General features: G+C 34.2%; 1 protein-coding gene across 1 annotated transcript in view; it reads right to left on the bottom strand.

Annotated features, from left to right (window-relative positions):
- Positions 1-951: 951 nt before the first annotated feature.
- The window catches only part of LOC127699860 (uncharacterized), a 34,435-nt gene continuing 18,942 nt past the window's right edge, over positions 952-16,444 (bottom strand). Inside the window, exon 3 of the mRNA XM_052203265.1 lies at positions 952-5,313. Within this exon, the coding sequence (XP_052059225.1) occupies positions 3,669-5,313 (1,645 nt within the window). The 3' untranslated portion in view covers positions 952-3,668. The remainder of the gene's footprint in view (positions 5,314-16,444) is intronic.

The following is a 16,444-nucleotide window of genomic DNA, read 5'->3' as shown; positions in this document are numbered from 1 at the left end:
ATAAAAAAATAAATCCATAAACACAAGATCGTCCCCAAAACAACAAATAGTAAATCAATGCTAAGAGCGTTATACATGAAGGTAAATCTAAGAAGTGCTTTGAATGTGCAAATCTATAAAGTTTTATTTATTTTCATTTATAAACATGCGATGATACTGTAAAAACCTAGAAGTACACACTTAAAAAATGCCACTGTTTATTCAATTGAAGATTAAAACACTGTATGATAATGGTCTTGTGTGAAATGAATGCAGTGGAAATATGCCTTACCTCTTAAAATGTATTTTGTAGTAGGATCTCTGTTGTCCCTCATAATGTGTTTAAAATCTACTGCGATTGTGCACCGTTGTTGCAAATTACTCTGATCGTCAACCGTCGAATCAGACAAAGATGGTATTACAGGTCATTTGCATTAAAATGTATACCAATATGTCATTTTATGTAATCGGATATCATGTATTTATCATGCTTTACCATAAGATAAGACTAAACTGCTTCTTCATTATTGAAATATATCCATTTACATTAACAAGAATATCTAGGTGGAAATTGAAAACCCCGCATAAAATTCTGAACCGCAGATGGTTTAATTGTGAAAATAATGGTTAAGCAAATTATGATAAAAAGTTAGAGTAAAACGGCAGAACAGAGTTAATCCCCTTGGGGAATTACAGTCAACTAGTAGTGGTATTAATCCGACGGCATTGATTTAAAATTACACTAACCATGCTTACTAGTGAATGTTTTTGTTTTGTTGTTATCGTCATTGCTTTTAGCCAAATATTGACAACCGATATCACATGATGAACAGCTACAAACCAAAAGCAGTTGGACATTTACGCGCTACTCTTTTTTTTGAAACGGCGAAGGACGGTTTGGTTTCTAAGGTGATAATATTAAACATACACAAAATAATTAGAATTATTATATGAAGAAAACAATTGAAACAATTAAGAATATAAAATTATATATATTTGCAAATATTTAAAATATACGATATGTTTCTTACTTTATACTATAAACTTTTTATTAAACACAGTCAAAGGACTCATTACAACCATATGATAAAGAGAAAATGAAAAATAAACTGATTTGCACACACTTGTACATCTATCTCAGAAAACTCTCGCACTGATTATGATGTTTAATAATACAAACAAACAAAAATGATTAAAATGTTTAAAAAAAATAGTGGGGTTTCACTTTTGACGAGAGTTGTCCCTCTTCAAACAATTTAACGATAATCGTGAACTCCCTAACTAGGTGTAATACCACCATTGATTTTCTCCTTTTAGTCTTTGTTAAATTTGCAATTTTCAAAAAATTGTGCAGAATTTATCCTTGGTTCAAATAAAGAAATACTTGGCATGAGTACAGTTTTATCCTGTCCAGTACTATAGACAAAATTTCACATAACATTTCATTGCATATAAGAAAATAACCATCACTGGAAGTTAACCAATCAAATTTTTACCTCGTTTTTACCTGTGTACAAGCTTTAGCAACCATGTAACCTCAAGTTTCCAAAAAATTCTATAGAAACACCAAATAATAAAAAAAAAATTGTGCTTTGAAACACCCAAGATATATTTTTATGACCAAGAAATTTTTTACTGCAACGAAATGTAGGATTAACTGTCAAATTCAAGGGAATATTTTTTTTCGATCCTTTTTCGTACGCAGCCGGATGTGATGTACTATGATTTTGTGATATAACACCTGAAGAAGATTTTTTTGTTGACTAAACTGAATGTGACTTTTTTCCTTTGTAATACTGGTTATTTCAAGTATTACTGTCAAGTTTTGTCATAAAAAGCGTCTCTTTTAGTGAATAATTTGTTGTTACTGCTTTTAAAATAATTTCATTTATTTAAAACTATATATCTATTAAAGTATTACTTAGGAAAAAGTTTTTTATTATAGCTGAATATAAGAAATAAGGAGAAAAAGTCAGAAAAAGCTCCCCCAAAACACTGAGTATGGCTTGCTCTGTCTAGTAATATTCATGGTAGAGTCCTATTCCAAGGCAATATTCTCATAAAATGTGTTTTTGAGACTATCCACTCAGATTATTTCATATTTGTAATATTTCACTTAATATGCATGAAATTTTAACAAACGAGAGTACTCGCAAGGTCAAAGGTGCATGTGCGGTGCAGCTTCCCATATTAGGTGTAATACCACCATTGATTTTCCCCTATTAGAGTTGTCCCTCTTCAAACAATTTAGCGATAATCGTGAACTCACTAACTAGGTGTAATACCACCATTGATTTTCTTCTTTTAGTCTATGTTAAATTTGCACTTTTCAAAAAATTGTGCAGAATTTATCTTTGTTTCAAATAAAGAAATACTTGGAATGAGTGAAGTTTTATCCTGTCCATGGCCAGTATTATAGACAAAATTTCACATAAGAAAATAACCATCACTGGAAGTTAACCAATCAAATTTTCACCTCGTTTTTACCTGTGTACAAACTTTAGTAACCATGTAACCTCAAGTTTCCAAAATATTCTATAGAAACACCAAATAAAAAAATAATGGTGCTTTGAAACACCCAAGATATATGTTTATGACCCAGAAATTTTTACTGCAATGAAATGTAGGATTAATTTCCTACAACTGTCAAATTCAAGGGAATATTTTTTTTCGACCCTTTTTCGTATGCAACCGGATGTGACGTTCTATGATTTGGTGGCATTACACCTCTACCCAAATCCTTAATACAAAAACTGTAAGATTTTACTTTTGACTGTCCCTCTGGTATCTTTCGTCTCTCTTTTACATGGACAAGACAGGGTTTTAATTTTTTTCATCCAAATTTGTAATTTTGGAGTTGGATTTTTACAGATGTTTGATAGCTTTGAATTTTATATCTTATACGTTGTCTTTTTATCTTCATATATGAATACGCGGATCAAATCACTTCTTTGGGTTTGCACAAGATCGTTGTTGTCTGGTCTTTTCATGGTGCTGCTGTAGAAATATCAAAAATGTACTAAACAGCAAAGTGTAAGCAGACAGGGTTTCTTTATTATTATATTTCAAAAGTACTTTGAGCTTGCTTTCAGTAATCCCGAATGTTATAAGATACGGTTGTATTTTGTATGGTTTAACGCATATATGTGTCAGACCGACTGCGATGAACTGCGGGCAATGTCGGTGTTGCTTTTCTTTGTTTTTTCATCTTGGTGTTTTCCGGAGGAGTGGAGTGTTGGTCGTTGGTTTGGTCTTTTGTATTGTCCACTATTTTTGGTAATTTCTTTTTATGTGTATGGCAGGAGGGGACGTTATATCCGATGCCACCTGTATGATGAGTATCATGACCTCTGCACGTTAACGAACGCTTGCAACATCTCTCTAAGAGGTTTGTAGGTGGCCTGTTGCAAGGCAAATTTTTACCCCTATCCATTATATATGATTTTCCAGTACTATTCTAAATGTTCCGCCCGTCATGCCAGTCGAATCAATTTGAAGAACCTGGTTTTCGTACGGAATATGAACATTTGTATTTCTTTTCATAGTTTTCATTTTTGTATCCCTTTGTATCTTCTCTCTCGCTTTCTTATATCGTAAAACAATTATATATCTGAATTACAAAAAAAATATTATTTTATCGTTGTCTTAGTCATAAAGCTAGAAAGCTTAATTGAGTAAATAGTCAGTGTTCATTGTGGTTTATAAATGCTGATAGATTGATAATTGTCGTGAACAACTAACAGCCGTTTTGTTTCATTGTTGAAAGACAACCCGATCGGTTGATGGATAACATCGTCTACTTTCATGGCAATACTCAATGGCTGTTTATCAGCATATGTTATTCTATGTATGTTGTTTGAGCTATTCCCGGCTATAAACACATGACCACGATCGTCTACAGTAACACCTTCAGCACCTATTAGGTCAGGACTAGTGTATATCTCATTTTGTTTTTCATCCGGTGTTACAACGTTGACCCTATTACCACCAACGTGGGTATAATAGACATCTCCTTCCTTGCTGGCACATATATCCCAAGGATCAAATGCTGTGTGTATTGTTTTCAGAATTTTACCTTTGATATCAATTTTGGTTAGTGTCTTGTGTTGATTTTTTATATAGATTTGGTTCTTTGAACTAGTGATTGCTTTACAATTTCCTTTAACTTTAATTTTTTTGCCAGGCTTTAACAGTGTAAGGTCAATGATTTGTACACCTTCGAGTCCTGCAGATACTAAAGCATAATTATTGTCGTACAGGGTAATTCGTTCTGGTTTATAATCCAAATTAATGGTACTAAAGTCGGATCCATCAAGTTTACAAACCGAAAGTTTTGTATCATTGTGATGACCAAGGAGTAACCTATCACTGGAAATAAAGCAAGCTCCAGAAATGTTCACGTCATTACCTAATTTCTTGGTCTGGAAAGAATGTGTCAACAACAACTTTTCCTGATTTCTGACAATATTCTGCCCTCCTTGGTCCCTATTTAGTTTAGACATTGGTACTGGAAATTCCTCTTTTTCAATTTTACCCAAGTCTGCGAGCAACTTTTCCATGTTTGACTCTAGTTCTGAAGGTTTGTACGTAAAGGTTGGAATATCAGCTATTTGAATTTTTCTGATTTCTGAATCTTGTTCATTAGTCCTCTCTTCTAGTAATTTAACCGACTGGAATAAATGGATTTCAGATGTAGTGTCTCTCAGTGATTTAAGATCGACTTTCCATATAGACAGTGATGAAGTACATTCTTCAAGGCTATGTTTAATTTTGGACACCGTCTCATTACATTGCCCATACTTAGAATCAATATCTGTATGTATTTCTGATTCTAACTTATTCAAATGACCAATTAATTTCTGTTTGGTATCTGACACTCTTTGCTTGAATATATTTTGACGATTCTTCAAATCTTCAATTTTTTCCTCTATTTGATTCAGCATCTCTTTTGAAACTTTACTTAGGTCATGCATCCTTTCCTCAAGGCAGCTCATGGCGGTCCCATCTTTAACGGTAATGGCAGCTTCTTCCAATGAAATAGGCTTGCACATATGATGCCTTTCAAGTTGACATGAATCACAAATGATCTGGGCATGTTGATTACAGTACAGTAGAATATTGTTATTAGGATGCTGTCCGCATTTTAGGGACAATTCAAGAAGGAAATAACTGACTTGTTGTATCGTTTCCATGGATAATATCTTATGACATGGGCGGATTTTTTCTTCGTGATATATGCTACATGGTTTACATACAAAATACCTGCAGTCGCTGCACCATGACACTGCTTTGGTGTGTTCATTCCCACAACTTGCACAATATTTGCCGTCCAACCTGAAATATATAAACAATACAAAACCTAAGTGAAATTCGTCATTTATTGTGGCAATCTATAATTAGGTAGGGACCTCGGTGACCGAGTTGTCTAAGTAGTTCACTATATCACTAGCCTGTTAACTCTGATGTAGAAGTTCGAACTCGCACATGGTAATTGCTTTCGATTACAATCTTAATTAGCTAGGATCTTCAGTTGTCGGAGGTTTCTTTGGGCACTTCGGCTTCCTCCACCAATATCAACTGACCGCCAAGATATAACAATTACTGCGGAAAGTGGCGTTAAACACCAACAATAAATCAATAAATAAATAAATCAATCAATCAATTATAATCAATTATATCTTTACTTTAATTAATAAATTTATACACACACACACACAATTAACGTTTATTTTATTTCAAATACATATATATGAATTATAGTAATTTGATACCCTAATTATTTTGTACCCCCCATTTTGTACCCTGAACATTTCATACCTTGACCATTTCGTACTTTATGAAGATTTATATATATATGTCATTTCGTACCTCATGGGAGATTTATTTTATGCCATTCCATACCTCATGTATAATTTCTATGAATGTCGTTTCGTTCCTCATGGAAGATTTACATATGTATGCCTTTTCGTATCTCATGGATTATTTACATGTGTTTCATTTCTTGGTAAAACTGTCGAATGAAGTGCGCCATTTCGTACCTTATGGAAAATTATATCATATATTAATTCTTTCCTCATGGATAATTTATATGTGTGGCACTTCGTACCTGTCATGTTTGTTTGTGCATATACAGTTTCCATTTCGGCTTGCACATTTTTTATGGAAAACCATCTACAATGTTATCTATTGGTTGTTTGTAATATCGACACGATACTTGGAAGGCCATATAATTTACCTCAATTTAAGATAGACTCTTGAATTTTAAAGAGTCAAAATAGGATGAACGGATCATATAAACCCGAAGGAAAATATAATACAAGTCCAAACTATATATATATATATAATTCGACTAAATAACAGCCCAACAATGTTAGATCTGTAAATTTGCGGAAGCAATTTTTTTTTCTTCCCTGGCCGGGATTCGATTTCATGCTACAGAGATATCGTCGCACCAAATCGCTTTGCACTATGCCCGACGCGCTAGACCCTTCGACCACCTAGGCTCGACAAAAATCAAGCTTTCGGTGGCCGGTTGTTACCTTTCCTCGTCAGTTTTTTTATCTAGCGTCGTAACACAGTACATGATATATAAGGCATGAAGATTGAATATTACAGATCAGCTGAATTATCTATCGTAGAGGATCTTTTAAATTAATGTAGGATGCAGTCACAGAAATAGTTGTATTATAAGTACGTCTGAACCAGTGACAACTCTTCGACAGATTTTATCCATCGGATCACCAGTGTTGGTGATACAAGGCTGAAAACACATTCTGTATACATAATTCGTCTACAAAACAGACCAACATTGTTAGATCTGTAAATTTGCGGAACAAATTTTTTGTACTTCCCTGGCCAGGATTCGAACTCATGCTACTGAGATATCGTGGCACCACAAGGAGTGATGTTCCTTGTTGCTACGGCTCGTTGAGAGTAAAATCACAAAAATACTGAACTCCGAGGAAAATTCAATCGGAAAGTCCCTAATCACATGGCAAAATCAAATGACAAAACACATCAAACGAATGGACAACAACTGTCATATTCCTGACTTGGTACAGGCATTTTCAAATGTAGAAAATGGTGGATTGAACCTGGAGATAGCACTTAGTTAAAAAGTTTAATAATTAGTAAATTAGAGGTAAGATGGACCCAGAAAATGAAGCAATATGTAAGCGTATGACGGCTGATCGTATGAAACGCATCCTGAGTGTTCTACAAAATGAAGAAAGTGAATCTGAAGGGGATGAAGTGAATGAACAAAATCAAAACAAAGAAAAAATGGCGTCTTTTTCTGAAGTAGTAACTGGTAAAACTCAAAACAATCAAAACAATCAAACTGAGACACATCAAATCAATGTTAATGATCCCGGAAACTTCGTAAAACCCATTTTTCTTAAAGACGAAGATGTACATGGCTCGGTGAAGCCCCCACGATCTCTTTGGCTCACAAATCTAGAGATATACAATGCTATAGGTACCAAAGTCCCTGCGGAATGTATTAAAGGTATTCAACGGATAAGAGAAATGTGGCGCCTTTATATGGACAACGAGGAGGACAGACTGTCTTTATTAGTGACAGGGCTAAACCTGAGGTGCCCCTGTTCTCGCAAAATCCTCAAAGTCCTGGTAGGCTGCAAGAGAATACTATTCGTATTAAGGTGAAAAATGTCCCTTTGTTCGCTGACGATGGACAAATCCACAGAGCTCTAACTCTACAAGAGTGTGAGATTCAAGGCCTTTTCCGAAAATGTTTGAGAGTCAATGGCAAATTAACTGCTTGCCAAGCTGGTGACAGAGTGGTAATCAGTAAGGTACTAGACAAGACCATACCAAGAAATATACAGATAGGTTAAATACATGGCTAGGGTTTTCCATGCTGGACAACCAGAGTTCAACATAAGCATCAATTATGAAAACAATGTAAAAACGTGTCACAAATGCTTGCAACCTGGTTACTTGATATATGGATGCCCAAATGACTGGGTTTGTAAAACATGCAACAAAAGTGGGCATAAAATGATGGATTGCCCAACTGACTTTAAAAGTGAAAATATAAATGAAGACAACTCAGAGGTTAATGTGAATGAAAATGAAAGTGCAGATGTAAATCTACAGTCCATTGAAGCTCAGACAAAAGAGCACATTTCTGAAACAACTGACAAAACATCTAATACACCAATTCTGAAACCATCACAAAATAGAAATATATCCAGCAAATCTAGTGATACAAGAACAGGTTCAGCTAAGAATGTGCAACTACCAAATGTGAGTAACACAGGCGATGACAAATCACAACAAGCAATTGATAAATTTGTAAGAACACCAAAAAACACAAGAAGAACAACAGCAAGAAATCATACTCCACCTACACCTACAGAAAACATTGGACCTAAGAAATCAAAAGCATAGAATATTTTATCACTATTTTTTCAAAATAACTGTTGTATCATATTTCAAAATATTGTATTTATATAATTTATCAACAAATTGTACATTTTAAAGAAAATTGTACTAAGAAATTTTTAATATATTTTTATATTATTTAAAAAAAAATAAATAAAAAAAACATATCAATGAAAAAATCAAATACAGAGTTTAATCTAAGTAATGATGAAATATTTAAAAATATTGGAATGTTTTCAAACAAGATATGGTATGAAAAAGTTTATATGGTGTTGAAAACGATATTGATATGTATGTATATATGTATTACTATACAAAGGTTTGTCGTTATAGAATGTCAATTGACGATATTATATTGTGTAACATATACGATTTAACAGGCCAAAAGCTAATATATATTTTCAAAATCATGTAAAATATGATTCTGCATAAACATTTGTTTACGAATTATCATTGTTTAGCAAAAAAAGTGAATCAGCTGTTTTTAAAAAACTGGGTTTTCCCTATGTTATATTTAGAAACATCAAACCACAGTGAAAATCTATCGGATAATAATGGTTATTCATGGACCGAAAACCATAGTTTATATTATACACTGTTTTGTTGCTTTATAAATTTCAGTCAAATATATTTAGCTGTTAGTACTGCACCAATATTATCATGGACATGGGTGTGCAGTACTATCTTTTGTTAGAATGTAGATTGCCATGGTCAGTGAGTTTTCATAGAGTTATCGTTCTTTGTATAGTTTCTTCAATATTATGTTCCGGATATTGTTTTGTAATTAGAATTTAGAGATTAGAATAGAGGGAAAACGGTACTATTTATTCCGTCATAGGCGACAATACTAACATTTTCTAAATTTACCACTTTTTATAATAAAAACCGGGATAAAACAATTATGTGTGGTGTTAGTACTTTATTATTCTGTTTTAAAAATTGAAGCCAACTAGTATCATGACCAACTTCCAACGGAGCTTGTTTATGTTATCCATGCCCACCGTCATTTTACACCAAATTTATGAAATTTTGGAAGTCTTTTCGAATAATTCTCTAGAAAATATTTCAATGGGTTTCAAAATTTATATTGTAAATATACACACTGCAGTTATTTATAGATAAATAAAAAAATATATTGTACCCTTACATCCAATCACAGCGCTCCTAAGTTGACTTCCTTCACCTGCCTTGGGTACACAAAAGGCCAACCTAATGCTGGGAAAATGTAATAGTACCGGTTGCCCTATACTGTGACATAAAGATATAAAGAATTCTTATAACACCATTAATGCAATACTGGGTTATTTTGAAAACCTTGGCTATAATAAAAACTTGTATGCCCCCATTACTTATAGAAACATGGATCATTTTATGTCCCCACCCCTACATGCTGGTTTACCTCTTTCTGTACTTCTTTCAGATAAGGCTTAATAAACAACCTATATCCAATCATATCTCATCTTATTTAAAAGAATAACAAACAGTTCCTTTTAAACAGATAAAAATGACAGTTCCATTCAATTTGTATTCATTTTTATCCAAAATTTACAACATAAGCAAAATTCAAGATTTTTCATACAAATCTCCATTCCATGCTTTAGTATATGCCATATTGTGGTTCAAAATTTCAGAGATTGTTATAAAATCCCTTATTCTGTCTTGAGATGATAAAAACAAAGATATTAGACACTTAAAACATTAAATATGCAAAATACTCAGCTGTAAAGTTGCCTTTGTTGCCTGTATTAATCTATGAATAAGCTGAATTATGTTCCTTGGGAGTATTCATTTCCAACAAAAGTCCTTTCAAACAGAAGAAAATGAAAAATTATATATGCTTGATATAATAAAAGATAGAAACTACAAAATGAAGCACTATTGAAATGTTTGCTGCATGAATTGACAAGAATGTGAACAATTCTTTACACAGGAGAGTATAAATTCTTTCTAAATTTAGCCTCAAGTGGGCCTCTTTTTTCTTAGATGGACAATTTTAACACTGAAAATGCTTCAAGTATGATCAAATATTGCCTTACTCCATAAGCAGTACAAACTTAACCAGACAATTTCCCATTTTAATAGAGTATGTCTTGAGAAATACCCATGTTATACATTTGAGGAGTTACACAGCAAAAAAGGCATATATGTCGGTTAAAAATATTTGTCGCGACTTGAATTCTGGTGTTTCCCATTGATTTAGTCATTGCGAAAGGTGAAAACAAATACAAAAGAACTTTAGTTTGGTGTATTTAATACAATATAGTTAATATTGAAATCCTAGAATAAAGTTTTATATCAGTACCCATCAATTTGACTTATTATGATGACTCAGCACTTTTCTCAACACAGTATTGGTCTGAGTGAAAAATTTCTATTTTTTGTGATACAAATCAAATGTACTCATCAAAAGCTTCAAAATAGTATAATATAACTGAAGTCTGATTGATTTTGATTTCTCTTGCTATCTTCAGTATAGGGAAAACGGTACTATTTATTCCGTCATAGGCGACAATACTAACATTTTCTAAATTTACCACTTTTTATAATAAAAACCGGGATAAAACAATTATGTGTGGTGTTAGTACTTTATTATTCTGTTTTAAAAATTGAAGCCAACTAGTATCATGACCAACTTCCAACGGAGCTTGTTTATGTTATCCATGCCCACCGTCATTTTACACCAAATTTATGAAATTTTGGAAGTCTTTTCAAATAATTCTCTAGAAAATATTTCAATGGGTTTCAAAATTTATATTGTAAATATACACACTGCAGTTATTTATAGATAAATAAAAAAATATATTGTACCCTTACATCCAATCACAGCGCTCCTAAGTTGACTTCCTTCACCTGCCTTGGGTACACAAAAGGCCAACCTAATGCTGGGAAAATGTAATAGTACCGTTTTCCCTATAATGTTGATGAGAAACGTTTGTTTTTATATGTGCCTCAGCCTACCCAGAAAATGTGAGCTAGCTTCCCTAGATGGTGGAGGTACCCGAATTTAGTAATAACTTTAATACATCATCGTTATAATAGTGTATGAACACAAAGTAAGATTTTCCTACATAAACATTGAAAATTTGACACTCAGCATCAGCACATCATCGCCACATGGCACCTCGTTTTCGGGCTTGGCCACAATAAACAAGAAAAACAATTTGTTTATGTCTTAGCGTTTTATTCTGAACTTACTATGTTGGATTGCATTTCCCTCGAACACTCATGAATCAAAGTGGCAGTGACGATGAAAATTTTTACTACCTCAACCCAACATTTCTGTCATTTGATAACATTTCAGACATATCCGTTTTAAGTGACACTTTCCTCAGCAAATATTGTTTGGGCGAAACATATACACCAATTACAAGGTCTGATTCTGACTCTAGTTTTGCAGAAAAATATTTAGTGGTACAAACTCCAGAAAAACCTGAAATAGACCCCATTCAGCCATACTTCACAAAAACTGTATTAACACCTGCTGATATTGATCATGTTGATGAACAATTAGTTTCCTCTAGACAAAATATTAAATTCAATTCTGAAAGTTTGACGAAAGTAACATTTATCACAAGTACCCCCTCAATAATTAATTCAAGTTCAAAATACAGGAGCATTGCAGTAATGGAAAAATTGGGTACATGCCGAAAATTTGCGGTTATCCTAAAGACAATGGAACAAAATTTCTACGAGAATTTGAGTCATTCTGTAAACTTCACGAACTAGACATTTTAAATGAAAAGACAGTTACTGCTTTTCATCTTCATTTAGAAGGACCTGCCCTCACTTGGTTTAACGGTCTTAGCCCGGATCTTTCATGGACCACTGTAAAGAGACTATTTACTGACAAATATGTTCAGATTGGTTGGCAGCATCCTTCGGTAGTTATAGAAAGTGAAACTTTTCACAATATGCAATTGGGTCCAACACAGGAAATTGAAGATTTTTCTTGTCAAGTTCAAGAAAAGGGGCAAATATTAGCTAAACCTGAACATGAAATTATGTTTCGTTTCATCAATGGTCGACCTGAGAAACTAGCGTTTTATGTTAGGACTAGTCATCCAAAAACTCAATCAGAAGCGTTATCATTTGCCAAAGCAGGCGAGGCCTATAAATATCGAATTCACGAACAATGCGCCGCTGTCGGAAAAGGTCCCTCATTCCGAAATGCTCCACATTCCGATGATATATCGGAGATGAAATCGCAAATTTCTGAGTTAACTAACATGATGAAGAGACTGGCCCCTGATAAGACATTTCAACAAAATGACCAAAGACAGTCATCAGGTTGTTACAATTGTAGTTGTACCGGACACGCTAAAAGGTATTGAAATTGGAATGGAAATGGAACGATATCGGCTGACATTTCTTGTCAGCTATGTAATCAGTCAGGACATGGTGCAGGTCAATGCCTAAAATTCAAAGCAAAAACTGATAACTATAATAGGAATCGTGTTGTTTGTCAGATATGTTCTTAACCAAACCATACAGCATCTGAATGCTATCACAATCAATTCGCTCAACAGGGAAACCCGAATTTCCTGGGGACACCAGGCATGGCCCCTCAGGAAGGTAAATGGTGCCGAATATCGAGAGCCTGCTCCTTTTCGTCATTCAGGGATTGTAAAAATACTTTGACTAATACTAATAATGTACCTAGCTTTAGAGAGAATAGTAGTTATAGTGACAATGATACATCCGAGTTTTACTCTGACAACGAAAATTTTTCGATTGCACAAAAAGACTCAAAGTTTATCTATTTACATGTTAAATTTCATTCTGTACAAGTTGCAGCACTCCTTGATTCGGGAAGTTCAATCAATATTATGTCCACAAGTTTATACAATTCTATTCCACAAGCGTGTAAATCAATGATTGATGTAAATAATGGTGACAATATAAAGTTAGCTAATGACCAAAATGTGCAGGTAAAAGGTACTGCTACAGTGAAAATGTACTATAAGGGTGATAAACATTGTTTACAAGTGCATATACGGGAGCAAAGGTCCAATCCATTTATTTTGGGTACATCGTATTTAAAAGACAATAAAATTACTATTGATTTTGGAGAGTCCGAAGTTGTTCAAAAACGTGCAAACATAAGGTGTCGAAAACGCATTACTCTAGATCCACACAGCGAAATTATAATATGGGGTAGACTACCGAGAAATATTCACTTTGGTTATTGAGGAATGTGTGAAAGTAGTACTCAGATATTATCACATGGTTTAATTTCTAGTAAAGCCGTAGTAACTGTATCACAAGACAGAACCGTACCCGTTAAAATTTTGAATCCCGGCAGTAATTCTGTTGTTATTCCGAAAGGTAAAATCATTGCCAAATTTAGTCAATTGACCGAGGAGTACCAGGTCCGACATGTTAATTGCACGAACAATGTTCCTGTTGTACAAAATATTAATTTAGTGAAACAATGTCCACCTGAACAAGGCGACAGCATAAATTGCGAATTTCTAGAAAATTTTGAAATTAATCCGAATCTAAAGGACGATCAAAAGATTGCATTAAATCATTTATTATGTGACAATAAGGAGGTATTTGTAACAACGGATAGTCCGAATCTTGGCTGCACTGATATTGCTCAACACCATATCATACTTAAACCAGATAGGAGACCTTTACATCAAAAACCGTATAGATTAACTCCTCACCACAAAAAGGAGTTATTGAGACACCATCTTGATGAGCTTCTACAACAAGGTGTTATTTGTGAACTCAACGCAACCGAAGAGGTGCCGATTACGAGCCCAGTTGTTTTAGTGGCAAAACGTTCGAAACCTTCTCCTGAACAGATAATTTAAGACAGTTTAGATTTTGTGTCGACTTTCGTTATTTAGATACCCAAACGGAGCCTCTTAAATCATTTATTCCGGATATACAAGAGCTAACAGAGAATCCTTTACGGAACGAATTCCAAATTATATAGCGTCAATAGACATGAGTAGTGGATTTTTTCAAATGAAGTTGTCACCAAATAGTTCGAAATATACCGCATTTAATACATGTTTCGGGACTTACAAGTTTTTGCGAGTACCAATGGGTTTACACACAGCTCCCAACTCATTTCAGTTGTTAATGGACAAGATTTTACGAGTTTTGACATTTAAATCTTGCTTATGTTATCTAGACGACGTTCTCATTTGCTCCGAAACTTTCGAACAACATATGTCTGATCTTCAAGAAGTTTTTGATCGTTTCCGTAATGCAGGGCTTAAACTTAATCCACAGAAATGTACTTTTGCAAATTCGTCAGCAATATTTTTAGGACACCATATTTCAAAAGAAGGCATCCGACCACCTCCCGACCGTGTCAGGGCTTTGAATGAATTTCCTCCACCACAGAATGTTAAACAGCTACGTCGTGCGTTAGGTATGTTTAATTGGTTTCGGAAATTTATTCCAAACTACAGCTCAGCGGCCGAACCGCTTACTCGATTATTAAAGAAATCTGCTAAATTTGTGTGGTCACAGGAACAGGAAACATCATTTACAAGAATCACACATTTATTGTTAACATCCGCAGTTTCGGCATTTCCTAGATTTGATTTACAATTTTCCTAGCAGTAGATAGTTCAGCGACAGGTATAGGCTATATGCTTTATCAAAAACACCCAAGTGATACAGGTGAACAAATCCGAGTGTTACGGTTTGGGTCTAAATCATTGAACTCATGGCAGAAATTGTACGGACCAACCAAATTGGAATTACTAGGAGTTGTTACAAGTATAGTTGACTGTGCTAGTTATTTACGCGGAGACAGTATCACTGTAGAATGTGACCATCAGGCGTTGCGATCGTTATTTCAAAAGTCGAAAATGCGCCACTACTGGACGTAAATGCGGAAGGATCACTTAATGAAAATGATCCCCATTTTCCGTATGAAGTCGAAGAAGTTGGAAAAATTTCATTTGTTAATTTTGCAAAACTCAGTACTGACGAAATCGAAACGGGTTATACAGCAGATACCGAGGAGGAGTCGAGTAAATTGACATTCAAACAAGAAAGTATTGATGGACATCCGTCTTTACCGTGCAATTCAGCGACTTTAGCCGATAGTGGGATTACTTCGAATTACCCTGATGATAACCGAACTACTAATGAAAACGATTCACTTTTTATCGATAGTCACTCATGTGACGTAGATAGTTCCGAAAACAATTCTTTTTTACAGAGGCACCCGACGGATTTATTCGATGTATGTGGAAATGAATGCGTTTCTGACTGTGCTTGTAATACGTTGTTTGTAAATGAATATGAAAATGAGACTGATAACTTACGCATTGATGATTTAATTCCTATTTTACAAAGGCATCCTATTGATTTTATTGATTCTTGTGGACCTGAATGTGATCAAACTGGTGATAGTTTATATTTGCATGTACATAACTCTGGATTTGATACTGAATTCACAAAAGTACAGGATACAAAATTTGTTGGCACAGCTGATAAGTCACGTGATCAGCCAATTGATTTTAAAAGAGAAAATATTAAACATTTACAAAGACTATACGAAACATTACTTCCAGTTATTCTTTATTCAGAAAATGGAACATTACCGAAACTTCAGAAGGAAGCTCGTCGTTTGTTATTAAAGGCACCTGATTACAGCATGATCGATGACTTGTTATTTCACTCGCGGGTTGCAAAGTCGAAACGCACCCAAAGAATGGGAGAATTTCAGTTAGTTATTCCTAAACTATTGATACCTAAAATTTTAGAAACTTACCACCAAACACCTTTAGCAGGCCATATGGGTATACAACAAACAGTGGACAATATTTCAGAACAATTTTATTTTCAAAACTTGCCATCAACAGTGTCAAGTTATGTTCGTTCTTGTCACGACTGTCAGGAACGAAAGATGACAAAAGCTCATACGAAGTCCGAAATAATTTCTTTTCGAACGCCTACAGAACCATTTCAAACTTGGCAGGTAGACTTGTTTGGACCATTGCCAATAACACAAAAAGGGAACGCATATGTTTTCACAGCAGTTGATATGTTTTCCAAACTATTATTTTGTGTTCCGTTACTCAGTTCA

Source organism: Mytilus californianus, unplaced genomic scaffold (assembly GCF_021869535.1).
Source record: "Mytilus californianus isolate M0D057914Y unplaced genomic scaffold, xbMytCali1.0.p SCAF_42, whole genome shotgun sequence".
Taxonomy (NCBI): Eukaryota; Metazoa; Mollusca; class Bivalvia; order Mytilida; family Mytilidae; genus Mytilus; species Mytilus californianus.
Note: the sequence above shows the minus strand (reverse complement) of the source record. Positions and strands in the feature narration are given on the sequence as shown.